This window comes from Neolamprologus brichardi, chromosome 7 (genome assembly GCF_056152115.1).
Source record: "Neolamprologus brichardi isolate AB-2024 chromosome 7, ASM5615211v1, whole genome shotgun sequence".
Lineage (NCBI taxonomy): Eukaryota > Metazoa > Chordata > Actinopteri > Cichliformes > Cichlidae > Neolamprologus > Neolamprologus brichardi.
In genome coordinates, this window is record NC_142110.1 from 23,843,960 (window position 1) to 23,866,346 (window position 22,387).

General features: G+C 40.0%; 1 protein-coding gene and 1 long non-coding RNA gene across 2 annotated transcripts in view; one reads left to right on the forward strand and one right to left on the reverse strand.

Moving 5' to 3' along the window:
• Positions 1-6,755, reverse strand: part of si:dkey-106n21.1 (solute carrier family 23 member 2) — a 54,104-nt gene extending 47,349 nt beyond the window's left edge. The window contains exon 1 of the mRNA XM_006782326.3: positions 6,499-6,755. Within this exon, the coding sequence (XP_006782389.1) occupies positions 6,499-6,570 (72 nt within the window). The 5' untranslated portion in view covers positions 6,571-6,755. The remainder of the gene's footprint in view (positions 1-6,498) is intronic.
• A 9,388-nt stretch (positions 6,756-16,143) lies between these two features.
• Positions 16,144-22,387, forward strand: LOC148102022 (uncharacterized). The gene is made up of 5 exons (XR_015719345.1): positions 16,144-16,454; positions 17,557-17,661; positions 18,418-18,575; positions 19,002-19,059; positions 21,621-22,387. It is a non-coding gene; the product is annotated as an uncharacterized LOC148102022 (long non-coding RNA).

The following is a 22,387-nucleotide window of genomic DNA, read 5'->3' on the forward strand; positions in this document are numbered from 1 at the left end:
TCTCACATTTACAACATATTTACCCTCATAGTAATGCCAACAGACAGTTAGGTCAAACAAAAGGGGTGCTGAGAGGGAACGGGTCCAACCACCTATGCTGCCAAAGTTTGTTTGGATTTAGAGAACATTAGTATGGACATATGAGACCTAAAATCCAAAATGAAAAGTGTCATTCACAAAGTCCTATAAAATAATATGAAAACCTGGAGCAGCTCAAACAAGAAATAAACCGCAGTTTAACCTCATTTAACACAAAGCTATAGCGACATTATATTGCCAGATGTATTTGCTCGTCTGGCTTCACAGCTGTATGAACTTGAGTGACAATCCGTTCTTAATCCATAGGATTTAATTTCGTGTTGCACAACCCTTTGCAGGTATAACAGCATCAACTCTTTTGGGAAGCCTTTCCACAAGGTTTAGGGGTGTTAGGCTGTTAGGTTTGTTAGGTTTAGGAGTGTTAGGTTTAGGCTTACAGTCTCCACTCTAATCCATCACAACTATGTTCTGTTGGGTTGACGTCAGTCAAGTCTTTTCACACTACACCAAACTTGCTCATCCATATCTTTATAGACCTTGCTTTGTGCACTGGTGCAAAGTCATGTTGGAACAGGAAGGGCCATCCCCAAACTGTTCCCACAAAGTTAAGAATATGAAATTTTCCAAAATGTCTTGGTATGCTGAACCATTAAGAGTTCCTTTCATTGGATCTATGGGGCTGAACCCAGCTTTAGAGAAACAACCCGACTCTATAATTTGCCTTCCACCAAACTTTATACATGGCACAGTGCAGCCAGATAAGTACCATTCTCCTGGTAACCACCAAAGCTAGACCTGTCCATTGCATTGCCAGATGGAGACACACAATTTTTACTCCAGAGAACATGTCTCCACAGCTCTAGAGTCTAGTGCCAGTATGCTTTAAACCACTGTATATGATGCTTTGCATTGCACTTGGTGATGTAAGGCTCAGATGGAACTGCTCTGACAAGGAAATCCATTCCATGAAATTCTCCATGCACCGTTCTTGAGCTAATCTAAAAGCTACATAAAGTTTGGAGGTATGTAGCAAATGACTCTGAAGTGGTGACCTCTGTCCATTATGCACCTCAGCATCAGCTGACACTGCTCTGTGATTTAATGTGGAAACCACTTTGTGGATGTTTTTCCCAATCGCTTCCACTCTGTTATAATATTACTAACAGTTGACTGTGGAATAATAGTATGAAAATTCCATGACTGGACTTGTAAAACAGGACCTCCTACCACAGTATCACACTGTAATTTGTTGAGCCCCTCAGAACAACCCATTCTTTCACAAACATTTCTAGAAGCAGTCTGCATGCCTAGGTACTTGATTTTGGATTAGAATTTCATTTTTTGATAACATTTCACTTGAACTCTCAAAATGAAGTCCATACAGATGTTGGAGCATGTGAAGAAGGCCACCATTAAGTGAAAAAAACACCATCCTTGATAGCTGATACTGGGAGGTTTGAAAGCCTCACCTTTAAACCACCAGTATACCTCTTGCCATTCTGGTGAGATAGCTTAATTGTTGTCTCACCTTACCCTAAAAATCTTCTCCAGAAAGCACACACTTCAGTTGTGCTTGACGTTATTTATACTGGAGCAGGGGCTTCCTTTTTAGTCTGCATCCTTCCAGTATAACGATGTTAAACTTTATAGATCATAGAGCTTCACTGAGTCAAGCTCTAAGAATAACGCCGCCTGCTTAAAATTTTCAAATTGATCTGAGTATTTATTGAACCAGTGAGTTCTTTCAAAGAAATCCTTTTCATGTTTGCAAAGAGAAACTACGAATTCTATTCAATCATGATGCACTAATAAAAAGTTAACAGGCCTTAAACCTGCCAAATCAAAAGACACTTGAGAACCTTCAGCATATTTATTAAAACATCTAAGTGAGTGTATGTATATATATGAGCCTGTGTGTATGTTTTTAACCCTGTATGGTTTAAAGAAATCCAATATAAATTCGAACTTGTCCACCTAATTCTTGTTTTTTTTAAATGCATTAAAGATGTAGAATTCAAAGAAAGCATTAAAAGCCCCAAACTACCATGACATACTGACATAATGAGTGTACAGAAATGTCTGACCTTGTATATCATGTTATACAATCTTTCTAGCTTCCTTCCTTCCTTCTTCTTTTACCAGTCATAGTCCCTTCATTTAGAATCTCACCACTTTCACCTTTGCAATTCTGGCCTTATTTCTCTCTTGCTTCCTCCTAGCATGCCTCCCCCCCTTTCTCACCTTTTGTGTTCTGACAACAGTAGCACAGTTTTCACCCTATTGGGCAACATTATCAGATGAAGTCATCTTGAACCTGGTCCCCGACCAAACAGGTATGGACATGTCATTCATCTCATTCATTATGTCATTCATTATCATCCAGTAATTCTGTCAATATGTTACTTCTAACACCTCTCCTTATACAACATTCATCCTCCCCCCACCCCCGTGCGCCAAAAAAAAAAAGAAAAGAAAGAAAACAGAGAAAGACAACCCAACCAAAACAACCAAGGACAAAGCAAAGACAAAACTCCAAAACACAGACTTAACAATGTGGTGTATGCTGTACAGTGCAGCGAGGAATGCCCAGACCTCTACATTGGAGAGACCAAACAGCCACTTCACAAGCGCATGGCACAACATATAAGAGCCACCTCCACAGGACAAGACTCAGCTGTCCATCTGCATCTAAAAGACAAAGGTCACTCTTTCGAGGATGCCAATGTTCACATTTTGGACAGATGGTTTGAAAGAGGAGTGAAAGAATAATAATAATAATAATAATGGATTGGATTTATACAGCGCTTTTCAAGGCACCCAAAGCGCTTTACAATGCCACTATTCATTCACTCTCGCATTCACATACTGGTGGAGGCAAGCTACGGTTGTAGCCACAGCTGCACAGAAGCCATCTATGTCCACCTTGAACGACCATCTTTGAACAGAGGCGGTGGTTTACGACACCAACTGTCTGCCATCTATAATCCAGTTTTGAGTTCCCTCCCCAGACGCCTTAACGCCCACTCACATCCTGGGCCATCTGACATCAGGAAATCGCATGACAAGGTGGGGCCAGGTTTCACAATGAGCTCACCTGAAACCCTGACTGATTGGGACCCACACCCGTTTTTCACACCTTGGCTCATGTGATTAGAGGATCATCAGGGGGTCCTTTTGTCCCTCTGTGGGGGGATATTCCCACTGGGTTTAAATCTGGGACTCTCCACCATTTGACCTTAGAACTGAAGAAGCTTCTCGGATGAGAGGTGAAATGTCTTCAAGCAACTTAAAGAAGTCCAGACGCTTTTCTTTGCAAGCTCCTTTGACTGCTCTGCACTCACTTATTTCTTCAAACAAAGTTGACACCTTGTTGTGTGAACGTCACCATTCCATCAGTCTCAACCACTCAGTTGCAAACCCATCTATACCACATTTCCTCTCCAGCAAGAAGCATCTTCAGACATTTGCTTCAGTTATTATTTGCTTCCATCTAGTTGCTCTCTTCCTGTAACCCAGCATCTACAGATAACAGAAATACATATGACTGGACATGGGTAAGCTGTTTACTTCAGGGTCAGCTGAACAAATCTTCAGTTGTTGCTGCATTGTTTTTATTTGTCTGGGTTTTGAGTTACTGAGTCAGATTTCTCACTTTAATGTTTAAAATGCATTCACTCTACAGACATCTCAATGTGAACTGCCAAAAGTCTATTTGATAATGTTTTTAGGTTTGTTTATTATGTAAGATGCTACTTAATAAAATGACTATACACTGCATCCTTTCAAAACTGAAGCAAACAATATGCTACAAAACCATGTTTTTGATACCCTCTCCAACCTCCACCCGGAGAGGGTAGAGTGCCCATTCTGGGTCAGGGATGAGTTCCTGCCCAAGTAGAGGAGTTTAAGTATCTCAGGGTCTTGTTCGCGAGTGACAGGAGAAGGGAGCGGGAGATAGACAGAAGGATTGGAGAAATTGCGAATAAAATCAGCGAAAATGGGCTTCCTCCCGAGGGGGATGATCTGATATCATCGTGTTGGTGTTGTTCCCAGATCATCATGAAAATGTTGTTCCAGGTTCAACATTGCAAGTGACCAATCACATTATTGTGATGTTATTCTTTTGCGCACCAACCCATTCGGGCATTTATGAAATTCCAATGTTGCAAGGACAATATCAATTCTGCTTAGCGTTTATTAAAGGGTTAGGGTTAGGGTCAGGGTTAGGGTCCATTGATCGGCGGACAAAGGCGGTTTCTCGCAGCTTAAGTACAGTTTTTTGTTTTATGCCGGTTTTTCCCGAAGTCGCAAAAGTATGACATCACAACATTCTGATTGGTCACTTGTAATGTTGATCCTGGAACAACCTTTAGTATGATGATCTGGGAACAACACCAACACGAGGATATCAGATTGTGCCTCCCGAGGGTAATTCAGCCATCTGGGAGGGGCTCAGAGTAGAGCCACTGCTCCTCCACATCGGAAGGAGCCTGTTGAGGTGGTTCAGGCATCTGATAAGGATGCCTCCTGGGCTTCTCTTGAGTGAGGTGTTCTGGGCATGTCCCACCTGGAGGAGGTTCCAGGGCAGACCTAGGACAAACTGAAGAGATCATATCTCTTATTTGGCTGGCCTGGGGACACCTTGGTGCCAAATAAGCTGGAGGAGGTGGCCGGGGAGAGGGAGGTCTGGGTTTCTCTGCTTAAGTTGCTGCCCCCGCAACCTGGCCCCAGATAAGCTGAAGAAGATGGATGGATGGATGATTTTGATATACTGAGTTAGACTTTTCATTCTCCTATTAAAAGTAATCTCAACACTGTTTGATCACATTAAACAGCCAAAAAAAGGGTTATTTTAATACAGCGCCACACCACTTTTGCTCCAGAGCTCTTGGAATACATTAAAATTGGATTTAGAGGACAATAAAACAAGAAGTTAAAGAGACAAGTGAACTATTCATAGATAAGCTGATTGTTTATTTAACGTTTAACCTCAACCGTCAAGCTATGTACAGGAGTTGCCTGATGGTCAGGTATTCAAGTTCTGCCAAGTGATCGTGGACTGCTGTTGGCTTCTTCAGCAATGTGCTAGTATTGTCTCAATTGACCAACTAACATTAGCTTTCCTGATTCTTCTTCACCACAGGGGCTTTCTTTACTTGCATCCTTGATCTCATACCTGAGACAAGGCAGTTGCTTTATCCTTAGCTCAGCAGATGCTCAGTTAAAATGCTGTATTCTACCAGAGTTGGCTTATCGTGTCCTGCATCTCACTATTGTTCCCATTGTGCTGGCTGTAGTCTCTGGATCTCCTGCTTTGATTGCACCAGGTGCCAGGTACTTCTCGGTCAGTATGGATATTGGTCGTCTGTTAATTCATAACTACTCATGGGTTTGGATGCCACAGTACACTTTTTATCAATATGTCCTGGTTCCACAAGAGGACATACTGATGAAAAGTGGCCTTGTTGAGACCGGTGATGTCCGAGCTGTTATTACTTTAGTCGTGTATCTCTTGCTCTTCCAAGGTGTGTGTGTGTGTGTGGGGGGGGGGGGGGGGGGGGGGGGGGTGCATGTGTGTGTGTGTGTTGATTTTCCTTCTCACAAAGTGACTTTGTTGCTCAAATGAAATATCACATAGGATCATAAATGTATTATAAATCTTACAGACTCAAGTGACACAATAATCTTATAGCACTTGTTTTTAGCATGTTTTTGCCAGATAACTATTGCGGAGGTTAAAATTTAAGAGAAAAATATAAGTAGACCTTTCTTTCAAAAAGGCTAAAACAAAACTTTGACAATTGTAGATGCATGTTGTGTACAATGCACTTTAATAAAACTAACTTAAAAAAGAGAAGTGAAATGAAGATGTGATTTTCCCCAAAGGAGGAGACTTTGATATATAATACAAGGTTAGCTAAATATGATAAATAAGGCCCAGTTTTGCAGATTCACGTGCTTGCCCATCTGCAGTGGAGTTTGTTTATGTTCTAATTTTCTTTCTTCAGTCAATTGCCATGGGTAGGAAGAGGAAAACATCAGCCTTAAAGTCAGCTGTGTACACTTGAACACCACATGCAGTCTAAACCTTTTTTTACCATTTCTACACAAACAGCCATGGAGTCAGCTCCACTTACATATCCCTCCTTTTGGGCAACACATGCACCCTTTGCTGATTTCACATTCCAGAGTGGCTTACATTTAGCTCTTAGTGCTGTATTGAAAGAATATCACACTGTAGCTCTTTTTAACTTTAGTCTGCTAATATAAGCAAACAACATTGTCAAAATCTCTGTAAAAGTAGTGACTCTGTGTTATTATATGTTTTCCATTTGTCTTTGTGACAGAGTTGGAGTCTTATGACACCAAAAAAATCAATCAAGATTGGCCGGTGCGCCGAAAGAAGAAAGAAAATCAATCTGGAAACGTTAGAGCAGATAAAGACAACACATCACTTACCCCAAATGCAGGATTGTCTGTCCCCTGGTCATTGAGTCCAAGCTCTATTGTTTCTTCTGTCGTGAGATGCATTGTGGTAAATCAGGCAAGGTGTTGTAAACTCCGCATAAATACAAAAACACACAAGGTGGGAGTAAATCTCTAACTGAGCACAGAAATAAAAGGGACAACATTAATAACCCATTTCCCTAGTTTTGCTAGGAATGCTGACTATCGCAGTCAGAAAGAGAACGGCTTAGTTATTTTGTAATCTCCTCTTTGGCTCTGAAAACTTTCTGGGCTGCTGCTGGGTGAGTGTGAGCTCTAGTTACTCTGACTTTGGGTCATGTGCCTGCTGTTGTGTGATGATGGACCTATTGAGAATAGCGAAGCAAGTTTGTCACATGCATCTTTATTTACACATGAATCATACTGTTATCAAATATCTGCAGGTGAAATATTTAAGGAATTTAACAAAGTGGCAGATTTCAGCTTTTGATGTTAATCTTTGGATTGGATTCATGGATACCATGTTTCCACTTGACACCATGTTTAACCCGACACTAATTGCAGCTGTATTAAAATAAATCACAAATCATTGTATTTTGCTCACTACACTGAGGCAAAAACTTAATTTAAAACATAACTTTTGAAACTTACTGTGACGCACAATCATATGGGGAATCTTTCCTTATAAGCAATATAATTTATTTTCTCCTAGAATAGTTTTTTTGTGGTCTATTAAATTGCAACAGCTCAGTGATAAAGAGATTGACCTCGAGTGCTATCATGAGCAAACTAGTTCAAAGACGTTACATAATTATGCATTTTACATCCAACATGGAAAAATTAAGTGCTCACACAACAATAAAGCATTTCAGAAGCTTAAATACAGATTTCTGTATTTCTCCTATAGAAACCTTGCCTTCTTTAACTAAACACCCTATAACTAGAATTGTGCACTTGATTCTGCATGTTGTGGTGTTCCAGTCTTTTTATGATTAAAATGCAACTCATTGTAACAGTGCTTAACAAATTTATTTGACCACCTCTCGTAAAACAAGAAAACTTAAACTTTTAGAAATCTGTCTAAACCTTCTTTAAAACTAAAACTAATATTGTTATTTATTAGGAAAAACAATAAACTGGAAAATTAATTAGTCACCCATAACATTCAACCACTAAAGTTACTTTTTTTTTGTTCTGAAATGCAATGCATTCATAAAAACATGAATACTACATTTAACATAATTGTCCCGCATGCCAAAGTGGAAAAACAAAACATTTTTGCTAAAGGAACTCAAAATCAGTTACAGTCTCGGTCTCTGGCATAGATGTGTGATTCTCATGAGAGTGGCAGTCAAAGAGAAATGGCTGTATCAAGCAAGGGACAGTTGAGGTCAAGTAATGAAAATGCTTTGCACAAAATTAATTGTGTAGACCATTAGAGTGATACGATTTTTTGTTATTTTCTGTCTGTCTGATTATTGTTTTAATAACAGTAAGGCATAAAGTATTTAAGTCCAGTTTAATTTATATATCACCAATTTACAATAATATTTACACCTTAAAGCAAAGTGCTGTGTTAGAATAATAATATATTGTGTGTATATTGTGAGCACCTGATAATAATGAATTACAGTAATCCAGCCCAGAAGTAATAAATGCATGCATACATGCATGAATTACCTTTTCAGCATCAATTTGAGATATTATACAACGAAGTCTTCTTTATGCACAAAGGTTAATTATGGAGTTCTAGGACTAGTTCGGTTATGCATTCTTCCCCAAGGCATAGGCACAGAAGGCAAAGCATACATTTTCACTGCTATGCAGAAGCCAGACAACACACACCATCCAGCCATCTATCCATCTTCTTCCACTTATTGGGAGCTGGGTCACGGGGGCAGCAGCCTAAGCAGAGAAACCTAGACCTCCCTCTCCCCAGCCACCTCCTCTAGCTTGTCCAGGGTAACACCAAGGGTTTCCCAGGCCAACTGAGAGATATAATCTCACCAGCGTGTCCTGGCTCTACCCTGGGGCCTCATCCCGGTAGGACATACCCGGAACAGAAGCATCCTTGTCAGATGCACGAACCTCCTCAATTGACTCCTTTCGATGTGGCGGAGCCGCTCTACAGTACTTTGAGCTCTACTCTGGCAGACTCCCTAATGGAGAGGCCAGCCACCCTTTGGAGAAAGGTAATTCCTGCTGCTTGTATCCACGATCTGATTTTTTTGGTCACTACCCAAGGCTCATGACCATAGATGAGCTTGGGGATGTAAATCGACTGGGAGTGGAGCTTTGCCTTTATGCTCAGCTCTCTCTTCACCACGGTGGACTGGTACTACGTCCGCATCACTGCAGCCACAGCACCAGCTCTCGTCTCCCCTCACTCATGAACAAGACACCAAGATACTTAAACTCTTCCACTTGGGGCAGTAACTCATCGCTGACCCAGAGTGGGCACACCACCCTTTTTTGGTGAGAATCTTGGCCTCCAACCTGGAGGTGCTGATTGTCATTCCAGCTGCATCACACTCGGCTGCAAACCGCTCCAGTATGAGCTGGAGTCCACCACCCAATGAAGCCAACAGAACCACATCATCCACGAAAAAGAGAGGATATTCAGAGACTGGCCAAGTGGAAGCCTCCCACCACTTGGCTAACAATCCCTTCCTAGAGTATTTAAAAGTTCCTAGAGTATTTAAAAGTAGAATGGGAGGGAGAGCCTTCAGTTTTCAGGCCCCTCTTCTGTGGAACCAGCTTCCAGTTTGGATTCGGGAGACAGACACTATCTCTACTTTTAAGATTAGGCTTAAAACTTTCCTTTTTGCTAAAGCATATAGTTAGGGCTGGACCAGGTGACCCTGAATCCTCCCTTAGTTATGCTGCAATAGATGTAGGCTGCCGGGGGATTCCCATGATGCATTGAGTTTTTCCTTTCCAGTCACCTTTCTCGCTCACTATGTATTAACAGACCTCTCTGTATTGAATCATATCTGTTATTAACCTCTGTCTCTCTTCCACAGCATGTCTTTTATCCTGTCTTCCTTCTCTCACCCCAACCGGTCGCAGCAGATGGCCGCCCCTCCCTGAGCCTGGTTCTGCCGGAGGTTTCTTCCTGTTAAAAGGGAGTTTTTCCTTCCCACTGTTGCCAAAGTGCTTGCTCATAGGGGGTCATATGATTGTTGGGTTTTTCTCTGTATCTATGAAGCGCCTTGAGGCGACTTTTGTTGTGATTTGGCGCTATATAAATAAAATTGAATTGAATTGAATTGAATAGAAATGCTTTAAAATTGTGCAATAAAAATTGTCACTTATTTTGTTCACAAAAAAATTGTGAACAGAATAAGTGACAAGGGGCAGTCCTGGCAGGCTCACCCTCAATTATCCTCGGGAGGGTAAAAAGCTAGTCCAGCGTTTTGACCAACAGATGAAGTCTCCTTTCCAGCACCCTGGCATAGCCTTTGCCAGGGAGGCTGAGGAGTATGATCCCCGTATAGTTGGAGCACACCCTCCAGTCACCCTTCTTGAAGAAGGGAGCATAACCCCAGTGTCATTTGGCGCATAGGCACAGACGACAGTCAGGACCTGTTCCCTGACCCTAAGGCACAGGGAACAAACCCTCTTGCCCACAAGGGAAAACTCCAATATGCAGGCAGCAAATGGAAGAGATACTATACCCACCCACCACTGAACCACGTGGAACCACCTCCTCTCACTGAGGGCAACTCCAGACTTGAAAGAGAGTCTAGCCCCTTTCCAGGAAACTGTTTCCGGAGTCCAAGCCATGCATTGAGGTGAACCCAGCTATACCTTCCCCCACAAGAGAGATGTCCCAATCGCTAATCTTCGTGGGCAGGGATCAGTCCAGCAGGGTCTTACCCTGGCTGGTGCGCAGCACACACACTGCACCCAACCCCTACAGCACCTCCTGCAGGTGGTGGGCCTACAGAAATGTGTGCCCATGTCCCTTTTTCAGGACATTTTTTAATGTAGGATGGGAAGCAGAGCCTTCAGCTTTCAGGCCCTTTTTCAAATCCAGCTTCCAGCTTGGATTTGGGAGACAAACATCCTCTCTAATTTTACAAAGCATATATTTACAGCTGGATCAGATGACCCTGCAATAGAAAATATGTGCAGGTTTCTAATTATATTGCCCAAGGAAGCATTTAGAATATAAAATGCATCGATGTCACCACTGAACCCTGTGGAACCGTGTGACTAACTGTTGTGTGTGAGCAAGACTCTATTTACATGCATATACTGGAATCTATTAGATTGATATGATACAAACCATTGCAGTGCAGTTCCATTAGTACCAATGGTGTTTTAATCTCTGTAATAAAACTCCGTAGTATACTGTGGTCAGCAGTATTGAACGTTGCCCTGAGGTCTAGTAGAACAACCACAGAGATGACTCCATTGCCAGAGGCCATAAGTGATCATTCATATCCTTCACTATTGCTGTTTCTGTGCTATAATATACTATAAATCCTGATTGAATAAACCATTCATTAATGTTGCTGTAATTAATGACATCTGTGGAACTGATGTGAATTTTTTTTATGGTTTTTCTAATGGTTAAGATTTTATTGTTGTTGCTAGTTAAACTTGGCTACCTAAGGTTGTTCCGAAAGTCTGACATGTAGGAATCGATGGTTATAAATATATATTTATAGTTTTATTTTTTTATTCTTTACCCCATCTCTCACCCTCTGATACCTGGGATAGGCTCCAGCTCCCCCATGACCCTGATAAGGGTAAGTGGAAGGGAATGGGGCGGTGAATGGATGTTTTTTATTGGGGTTTTTTAATATGTGTAAATCTAGTGTAACAGACTATGTTTTTATTCTTGTTTATTTTTAATTGACAGAATTTTTGTGCTGTTGAAATTTTAGATTATGTCATATTAATGACTGACGTGAAATAGCACTGCTGACCAAAGAGCACAACATGACTAAGGCTACGTTCACATTGCAGGCGAAAGCGCATCAAATCCGATTTTTTTGACCCTATGCGACCCATGTCCGATCATGGTATGACAGTGTGAACGGCACAAATCCGCTATTTTCAAATCCGATCTGGGTCACTTTCGTATGTGGTACTGAATCCGATACATATCCGATGTTTCAGAAAGCGACCGCTGTGTGAATGGTCAAGTCGCATTAAATCCGTCTTTTACGTCACTGACACAAGACAGACACCAATTATCAGCGCCGGAGAAGACATCGCGAACGCTTCCTGGCCATCCGGTGAAACTGCTGGGAAGACAACGTTGGAGAAACGTTAACATTTTATTTGTACTGCATAATTTGCAGATTCTGACAGAAATCTGCAACTATCCCTTGAAGCAACGCTCCTCTCTAAAACAGCAATAAGGATAATTATTAGGTTATCTACATTATTATGTAAATAACAAAATCACTTAAAGCAAAAAATTGGAAAACGTGAAGTCTGAAGTCTTTATATTAAGGGCCATCAGTCAAACAATATTGTTTGCTCTGGGTCTAAACAGCGCGTTGTGTGTGACATCTTCTTTTACGCATGCGGGCCGCTTTGAGCGTTCACACTAGAGCGCGTTTGCTGTCGCATTTTATTTGTAGTGTGAACGAGCAGACAAAAAAATCGGATTTGATCAGAAAATCGGAATTGAGCATTAAGACCTGCAGTGTGAACGTAGCCTAAGGCTTTTAGTTCTGGCATTTTAAACAGCACATCACAAGAAATTGAAAAATAAGTGTGAAACAACACTCATTTTTCAATTCATAGCTCTATTGGTTAATAAATTAATCCCTTTTCACAGTATGCAAAACATTTTATACAAACTATTTTTTCTCATTTTGGAATGTTATCACTCTATCTGCTGTATCACTTTATATTTTAGCGTGTATGCCATTATCTGCCTTGAAGTTTAAGTTGTGGTCTCCAAGTCGCAGCTATTAGAAGTCTGCTTGACAAGAAAAAGTGCAACTGTTTTTATGAAAGGATTTGGTTTAATGTTCTTCTCAGTGTGCACTGCACCATGTTGAGTTGACTGAAAGGAGGTAAAACAGCTTGGGATTGCTGACTTTAAAACTTATTTATGGCTTTCTTTATGTAACTACAAAACATACTCAAACAGAGAGACAAAGAGACTCCTTGGTCATGGTTTCTATTTTGCCTAGGTGTTTAAAACTGAATAATGCTTGAATTGTATTCATGTCTGGAGAGATAAGAAGTAACAGTCAGCAGGACAGTTTTAAGGTACTCATTTATTTTCCCTTTGATGCTGGTTTTAGTGTATCTTACTTCTTTGGTATCTCAGCTCACACTTAACAGTGTTGCAAAAAATGTAATAAGCCAAAAGAACACAACTATTTAATGCTGAAGAAAGTTTAAGGTTGTTTGGAATTGTTTTGATTTTCATAATTTGAATAAAGGATTTTTCATATAGTGTACACACTTGCAGGTTTTATATAAAAATGTACTATTAAAATATTTTATATATTGCAGGTAAACATATAGTATAGTTAAAAACATTCTAATGTTAGGACAGTTCTGGCAGACAGCAATGAATGAATGAAACATGTGAAAAGAATGGATCAGAGCTTTACTTCAAGGTTTTGATTAACCATGGATCCTTGTGATCCTTGTGCATTCACACAGTAGCTCCTTATCCAAGTGAAAACAAGTTACAAGCATGTGCTCCTTACATAGCAAAGGTCAACCCATATAATTTATTAGTGAATATAGTTTTTAAATCCTTGGTGAAAAATCACAGGAAGAAAAGGTGGATAATCTACCAACAAAGCATCCATCAGTGACAAGAGTCACTGTCAGTTAATTTAAGGTAACATAAGGTTACCTTAAATTATAATTTCATTTCTATTATTATTATTTTCCAGTCATCTATTTTCTACATTTACATTTATAGCTGTATAGCTTTATAGCTGGTATTTTTAGATTTGTTTTTATTGATATTTTCTTTGCAAATATTGCTGCTAGGGAGTTGCTTCTAATTTCGTTGAACATCTGATGTTTAGTGGTTAGCACTGTTCCCTCAAAGCAAGAAGGGCATGCTCCAGCTTCCTCTTACAGTCTAAACACATGCAGTTAGTAGGTTTAGGTTAATTGGCTAATGATCTAAAATGCTTGTAGATGTGATGTGTTGTTTGTCTCTCTGTGTTAGCAGTGCAACAAGCTGCTGACCTGTTCATATCCAGTGACCGTGAACAAGATAAGCAGTGAAAATCGATGGGTCGACAGTTAAGTTGTTAAGTTGTAGGAAGAAAATTGCCAAGAGCAAACATGGGAACCAGAGTGAAGTTTTAAATTGTTAGTGAAAAAAAAATAAAGATATGAACTCTGAAAACAAGAAAAAAATGGAAGAAAGAATTTTAAAGAAATGACTCAAATAGTTAAAATGGTTTTGCTTTCTGTGGCTGTATTTTGACTAAAGATTAACCTACAGATCAGTTTAGCAGAGCAATGCTTTATTAAATTATTTATTAATATTATCTACACTGGGGAGCTGCTAAGATGCTGCTGAAGAACATATGTCAAATTAATAAAGCCAAAAGTCAGAGTATGAATTTGTAGTGTATGGATCGTTAGCCAAATTGTATTATAGGGTGCAGTGGTAGTGCAAGAAATACAGAAACTGAATTGGTAAATATTAAGAACAACCATAAAGCACCAGATTTGGTCCGGAAACATCACAGGCACAGGGATTACAGCGATTACATTCAGATTTTCACAGATGGGTCTAAGGAGCCACAGACAGCAACAACTGTTATTTCCACATAAGATCATCACTGGGAGAAGAACATCTAATTCAAGTGTATATGTAGAGGATTTGTGTGCAGTGGCTTGAAGGTGTGAGGAATAGTAAGAAGCTAAAATGTAGTGATTCACTCACTGTCAGCATTATTGTCTATTGATACAGGGACAGCAAGCAAGCGCCTAGAGATGGTTTACGAATTTTTATCAGATAATTCACATTTAACTGAACAGGCAAAAAACATCTCATTAATGCGTGTAGAGAAGCAGGGGCTCTAAGAGGAAGGAGCATGTGATCATCAGCAGACTTCAAGCTGGATGCAGTACTTTAAATGGCACGTAAATTGCGTAAGAATGCAACTTAATACTGTAATCAGTGTTAAGAAAGATAAGTAGTACAACACATTTTGATTTCATGCAGGGAAATCGGTGAAGCGAGAAGAGAGCCAAGTAGAGACATGCAAAGTTTAGGGCTAGGGGAGGTCAGTTTAAAAACAATGTGATCATGTCCGGAGACTCAGCAAAGAGGACAAGAATTTTATTTACTGTCTTGAAAGCGACCAGAGTTGAATATGTCACTAACATGACTATATGGGATGACTTTGTAGGTGAATGACAGATCAAAGAAACTGGAGGGGTGGTTGATAAAATAGAAATAGATGTAAGGGACGTAAAATTTAGAAAGTAAGATTAATTAATACTCAGTAGTTTTGCCTAGGGAACTGAAAAAGAAGTTTGGAGAGGCAACTAACTAAAATTGTCAAAGATAATGGGAGAGGGTGTCTTTATACATGCTCTGTCATTCAGGTAAGGAAATCCTAAAAAGTTTATTGTGTTCACTTGGATGAGTGATGAAACATTTCTCCGACTGAAAACACTATGTCCAGATGAACAGAATCAACCTTTTTGAATATTAGAGGGACTAAATTAATGTGGGGAGTGATTACAGGAATGCCAACAATTATGGGGAGAGGGCTGATAACTTATCAGTGCCTTTGGGATTCCAAAGGTACAGATTAGACAGTCAGGGGGGGGGTGCATGAACTTTCAGGTTAGACCTTCTGTGCTTCCTCCCCTCAGGTGCTACAAATGTCAGAGATATGAGCAGTGTGGGGGTGAGCACAGATATGGAGACTGTGATAATGCAAAAGATAACTGTGGTAGGCAGCACAGGGTGACCTATGGGGGATGTGAGGTTAGGAGAAAATATATGGAAATAGAAATAGAAGTTAAAGAAGTTCACAGTATAAGTTGCATAGAAGCTGTAAAAAATAAACGAAAAAAGGTTTGTCAAATAGACATATGACTGACAGGAAAGTCACTGTACACTTACATTGCAGAAGATGATTTTGTTGATTGGTTATCTGATAAATTGCATGGACCAACTAAAACACCAAACAGCAAGACAGAAACAGAACAACAGAAAAAAATGTGAATGGATTAGATTAAATTTTTGTATAAAAGACACGCTCTGGGAGTTAATAAGTGGACCGAGGCAAATAAGAAGGCAGAAGGACCAGAAGAGAAGACAATATGATTATTTTAGAGTGGGACACTAAAGGTTTGGAGAAAATTGGAGAATAGTTTAAAGGAATCACTGAATTTCCAACACGTTCTCACTCCCAACTCGTCAAATGTGTGACGCATGGTCAGGCTCCCTCTGCTTCACTTATCGACGCTGGGGGTATCGACGACGGTACCCCCCTCGCGTCGAGAATTGATGTGCAGGGTCCTCCTATTGAATACTATGCTGCTCCATAATCGTTGTTTATTGACGACAAGAGATTTCCGCGGAAGAGCCTGTTGTTTGTATATTTATACATTTCCGAAATCACATTGTAGTGACGTGTACTGAACACAATATATTATATAATGTAAACAACTACCTGAGAAACAGCAGATACAGCAGATAAATTGATTATAGGCTATTACTTTTGTATCGTTTATTGCATTTATGGAGGGAGAGGTGTATGCTGGGTAATGGCAAAGCTAGCGACTGGGTGACTTTATTCACCCGTTTCGGCTGTTACGCTAATAACGCCCATACAATGGGCGTTATTAGCAGAAATCAGTCCCATAGATATGGGCCATATCCTGCTAGATTGTTCAGAAGGTTGTTATCATCCATCCAGATGGAGGATCACTAACAGGAGCGTGGGAAGACTCCAGAATCCATTCTGGCTGGAATCCGGTGGATATAGCAGTGTTTACAGGTAAGACCATTTAACCGGACAGCATTTATAGAATGACTATTAAAAGTCAGCGAGTGTCAATAATGTTAATGTGGTTATGTTAGTAATGCTAGTAGTAGTAGTGCTAATATAACAGCTTTAAGATGCATTTGTAGATATTATTACGTGTTTTACCGTCTTTATGGTGCTAGCTTAAAGTTACGGTGTAAACGTTAGCTTATATTGTAGTAAAGCTGTTACTGTTTAAACGATGTTAGCACAGAAATATTAGCTTCTGTCATGACTGATGAAGTTACTAGTTAATAAAGTTTCCAGTAAAGTGTTTAATCGCAGCCACAGATTGACAGTAAATATCTCGATTAGCTTCAGTGCATCTGTAATAAATATGTGCAAGTTTCAGTTCTTCGTTTAAACTGTCTGATACTTATACTGACCCAGGGTCAGTGTAAAATACAATCCTAGCTGTGTGAACAAAGCCTGGCTCCTTTAATCCTGCATGACAAACCTCAGGATGCAGGTTATTATTACTCTTTCCTGCTGGCACACCTGTCACACCTGAGAGTCAGCTAGAAACTTACAGTGACGTGGACATCATTCAAAGACTGCCAGACTCTGTAATACTGTAAATGATCAGTGACTCAGGTTAACACTAAACTTTAAACAGTACCTCTGTGTGCTGAACATTTAGGATTGAGTTAGGCCGCATTGACTGTGGGACTTTTCTCTGTTAAAAGCAGAAACTTTTGAAGATTAAAATTTAGCATTATGGCTGCTGGTGGTGTATAAAGCCTCTACTCAGCTGTATTTTTGTTACTAATTTATGTTTGTTGTTGTTTAACACAGATTTCAGAAGAGCAAAGATGAGCACTGTTGCTTCATCCTTAATAGTTTAACTGGATTGGAAATAAAAAAAAAATCCAGATTCTTCTTCCACAGAAGTTTCATTTGTCAGTGTGGGTCTGCTGAGTCACCTGAAGAACTCATTTCATTCTCCACAATGTTGATTTACAGGAATCAGTTTCACAGGAACTGATTCCCCCCAAAGGGTGAACTAGTGTGTTTCCATAAATTATCTCTGTATGAATGTACATGAAGGCAAGTGTTTGTCCTTTTTGTTCCTCAGGTACAGTACGTGATATTAAGGGCAGGCGGTCATCACTGGGGGAAGACAAGAAGCAGACGTCCTTCCAAGAGGGAGCTGCAGTGAGGACACAGCCAGGTCACTGAGGTCAGATCTCAGAATCTGAAACAGCTCAGGTTTATATTTTAGGGGTTATAAAAAAATCAAAATGTATTTATAAAGAAACCTTTAAATAATATTTTAAATAATAGTCATAATTATGATTATTATTAGAAATATCAAACATTTAAGTGGATTTTCTGTTACACGTATTGTCTTAGCCCTGCGATAACTGGCAGCCTGTCTTTGTCCTGTATCAGCTGGGATAGGCTCCATCCTCCCGCGACCTTGAATTGGATACATGAATTGTTTTGAATTGTATTCCAATTATGTAATCTGCTCATTTACAAACTCAAGGTATCCAATCAAAATGTTAGTAATAATTATAAAATGGGAAAGCAGAAATAAGTGTGACATAAATGTAAATGTGTGAGCTGACATAGAGGACAGCTACCTGCAGTCTGAAAAACCTTTGTTGTCAAGTTTGCAGGTCTATCAGCACGAGACATTCTTACATAGAAGAGTCTGTTAAAGTCTCTAACTCAGTGAAGCATTATTGGTCCCGTCTGTTTGGATAAATATAATAAGCTGATGTATGTCCATTTATTGACACATTTCTTAAGTCCTTATCCAGTTCAGGATCACAGTGGAGCTGCAGCTGGATATGTTCAGTAAAGAAACCTTACAAAAGTTAACAATAAACCTGCATCTCTGTACGTTGTTGTCCACAGGATGAGAAAATCAAACTGGAAGACTGTGGAACATGTTAATAAATGTTTGTGTTTATCCCTGTGTCTTTCACAGGAGGCGCTGGAAGGTTTCCCTAATAGTTCCTGGTGAATCAAAGCAGAACCATAAAGGTTGCTGGACTGCATGATGGCCTTACCCCTGAGCAGTCATCCTGTTAAAGGAGGAACCAGTTAGAAGCTGTTTTCAAAGTAGCTGAGCAGATTTCATCTCAAGTAAGCGATTAACTGTTTGTTCGTTTGTTCTGCCACTTAAAGAGCATTTAAGGACGTCTTTTGAGTGTCCAGTTGAATTAATTCTACTGGCTCTCATGGTCGTTTGTGATTATGGACATATTTTTCATGTACATCAACCATTTAGTAAATTCTATCTATTTAGTAATATCTGTCAGCTATAAAATGTAATATAAGTATAAAAATATCTAAATATCTCCTGCCCTTTATATTTTAATGATGTAAGACCAGACGTTTGTTATCGTGTTACATTAGCATTCCTCACATATCAATGAGATGCTGTACAGTACAATCCTACTGACACAGCAGAGGGATAACGATTCAACATCGTTACACGACACATTCGAGCTGCATGACGCAGACAAAGTGACTAAATCATCTTTTTGTGGTTTATTGTCTTCAAACCAGCAGACAAAGCTGATGGCAGAAGATGTCGGAGAAGAACTTCAGGCCGTGTACTGAAAAGGTATTTTTTCTTGTTATCAAGACATTTGGAGTGACGGCTTCTACAACTGGTTGTGCTGAAGTAAAGCTTACAGTCTAAGAAATCACAGTGTTGATATTCAGCACAAAGAGAAAAGCTCACTAGTTTGAATTTATTTACAATCATTGTTTTTATAAATTCTGACTGTAAACAGCTTTTACAGCTTTGATATTGTTTGACACTCGTTATCAGGTGATGGGATTTAATTTAAAGGTTTCTATGTCCCAATGAGCCATTTACACTGACCAGTGTCACTTTAACTGTAACACATTCATTATTTAGTTCCAACATTTCTAAGAGAAATAACTGAATGTAAAAAATGGCAGCACTCAGGCCAGGTTTAATTGATAGAGATATATGCATGCATTATGAAATTTATGTATCCCAGATACAGTGGGGCAAAAAAGTATTTAGTCAGCCACCGATTGTGCAAGTTCCCCCACTTAAAATGATGACAGAGGTCAGTAATTTGCACCAGAGGTACACTTCAACTGTGAGAGACAGAATGTGAAAAAAAAATCCATGAATTCACATGGTAGGATTTGTAAAGAATTTATTCGTAAATCAGGGTGGAAAATAAGTATTTGGTCAATAACAAAAATACAACTCAATACTTTGTAACATAACCTTTGTTGGCAATAACAGAGGTCAAACGTTTACTATAGGTCTTTACCAGGTTTGCACACACAGTAGCTGGTATTTTGGCCCATTCCTTCATGCAGATCTTCTCAAGAGCAGTGATGTTTTGGGGCTGTCGCCGAGCAACACGGACTTTCAACTCCCGCCACAGATTTTCTATGGGGTTGAGGTCTGGAGACTGGCTAGGCCACTCCAGGACTTTCAAATGCTTCTTACGGAGCCACTCCTTTGTTGCCCGGGCGGTGTGTTTTGGATCATTGTCATGTTGGAAGACCCAGCCTCGTTTCATCTTCAAAGTTCTCACTGATGGAAGGAGGTTTTGGCTCAAAATCTCACGATACTTGGCCCCATTCATTCTGTCCTTAACACGGATCAGTCGTCCTGTCCCCTTGGCAGAAAAACAGCCCCATAGCATGATGTTTCCACCCCCATGCTTCACAGTAGGTATGGTGTTCTTGGGATGCAACTCAGTATTCTTCTTCCTCCAAACACGACGAGTTGAGTTTATACCAAAAAGTTCTACTTTGGTTTCATCTGACCACATGACATTCTCCCAATCCTCTGCTGTATCATCCATGTGCTCTCTGGCAAACTTCAGACGGGCCTGGACATGCACTGGCTTCAGCAGCGGAACACGTCTGGCACTGCGGGATTTGATTCCCTGCCGTTGTAGTGTGTTACTGATGGTGACCTTTGTTACTTTGACCTGCAGAGAGCTGGGACCATTCACCAGGTCCCCCCGTGTGGTTCTGGGATCTTTGCTCACCGTTCTCATGATCATTTTGACCCCACGGGATGAGATCTTGCGTGGAGCCCCAGATCGAGGGAGATTATCAGTGGTCTTGTATGTCTTCCATTTTCTGATGATTGCTCCCACAGTTGATTTTTTCACACCAAGCTGCTTGCCTATTGTAGATTCACTCTTCCCAGTCTGGTGCAGGTCTACAATTCTTTTCCTGGTGTCCTTCGAAAGCTCTTTGGTCTTGGCCATGGCGGAGTTTGGAGTCTGACTGGTTGAGGCTGTGGACAGGTGTCTTTTATACAGATGATGAGGTCAAACAGGTGCCATTCATACAGGTAACGAGTGGGGGACAGAAAAGCTTCTTACAGAAGACGTTACAGGTCTGTGAGAGCCAGGGATTTTCCTTGTTTGAGGTGACCAAATACTTATTTTCCACCCTGATTTACAAATAAATTCTTTACAAATCCTACCATGTGAATTCATGGATTTTTTTTTCACATTCTGTCTCTCACAGTTGAAGTGTACCTCTGGTGCAAATTACTGACCTCTGTCATCATTTTAAGTGGGGGAACTTGCACAATTGGTGGCTGACTAAATACTTTTTTGCCCCACTGTAATTGTTATTCATCTAGTCCTGGCAGACCCACCCCTTCCTCCCAAGTTAACTACAACTCAAAATAACTAGTGTGGCTATTTACACACTCACAACCAGTGTGGGGTAAAAAGAGCCACCAAAAACCTGTCAGCCTGCACAGATACAGATGTGCTAAAAGCTATAAGAGTTAGAAACTCTGCTTATGGAGAAACTTTCTAAGCCTAACAGGGGAAGGTACTCCTGCCCAAATAACATGATATAACCCCACATACAGCCCAGCCATAAAGAGAACCAAGTCATTTAGTTAAAGACAGCATGGGACCAAATGCATCTAACCAGCTTGCACCCACCTGACATTTCTTCCTCCTGAATTAAATGAATGAATGGATGAAAGTTAAATGACTACAAACCTAAAGCCACTAGTTCTCACACTGGAGTTCCCTGACACTGTGTTAACTGTACTGAGCTTGTATCAACAGTTGTAACAGGCTAAGCTACCTGAGAGACTTCATTGAACAATTGTTTCTATCTTAATGGTTTCAGCTCATATGTTCTTTTTCCTTTCAGTAGATCAAAGCAGCTCGTGCTCTTTCTGCTCCCATTTTGATGGCAAGAAGAAGAAGAAGAAGAAGAAGGCTTTAGCGAAGTGGTGTTCATGGTCTCAGTGGACAGTCATGGTCACACACTGCATGTGGTTTTAAAAGCAACATGTCTGTTCACCACAACAATCGAGATGTGTAATATCAGTGCATGCTACGGTTTGTTCTTGAACATCAGTTCTGTTTTCTACTTTGACCACTTAGACCAAAAAAGTGTTGTTTTCAGATCCTTTCTTTTAAATCTATAAAGCACTAGTCAATTTTTTATTAAAATTAGTTTCACATAAATGTTAGTGTTTCCTTTATGATCTTTTAATGCTTACACTGCACTGTACATGTCTACATTAGAGACATTTCTGTTACCTATGTATGAGACTGGGCTGCTTGACTACAATTTGGAAATGGATGCAAAATCACACGGATCGTGCTATTGTTTGTTTTTTAATATGATTCAATTCAATTCAATTCAATTCAATAAAACTTTATTGATCCTGAAGGTTGACCCCGAGGGAAATTTGGGTTAAGGCCAACACAGGACATGTCTGACTGAGCAAAGATTAATCTGATCCCATTTCTACCTGTCTCTACTGTTTCAACTGTAATATCAGGATATATATTTATTCCAGCTCTCATAGGGCAAAGGAATGACTCAGACTTGTCAAATGTTCTTTGACTTGATACACAATTTGAAGTTCATAATTTTCTTACAAATAAAACTATAATGACAAACATGAA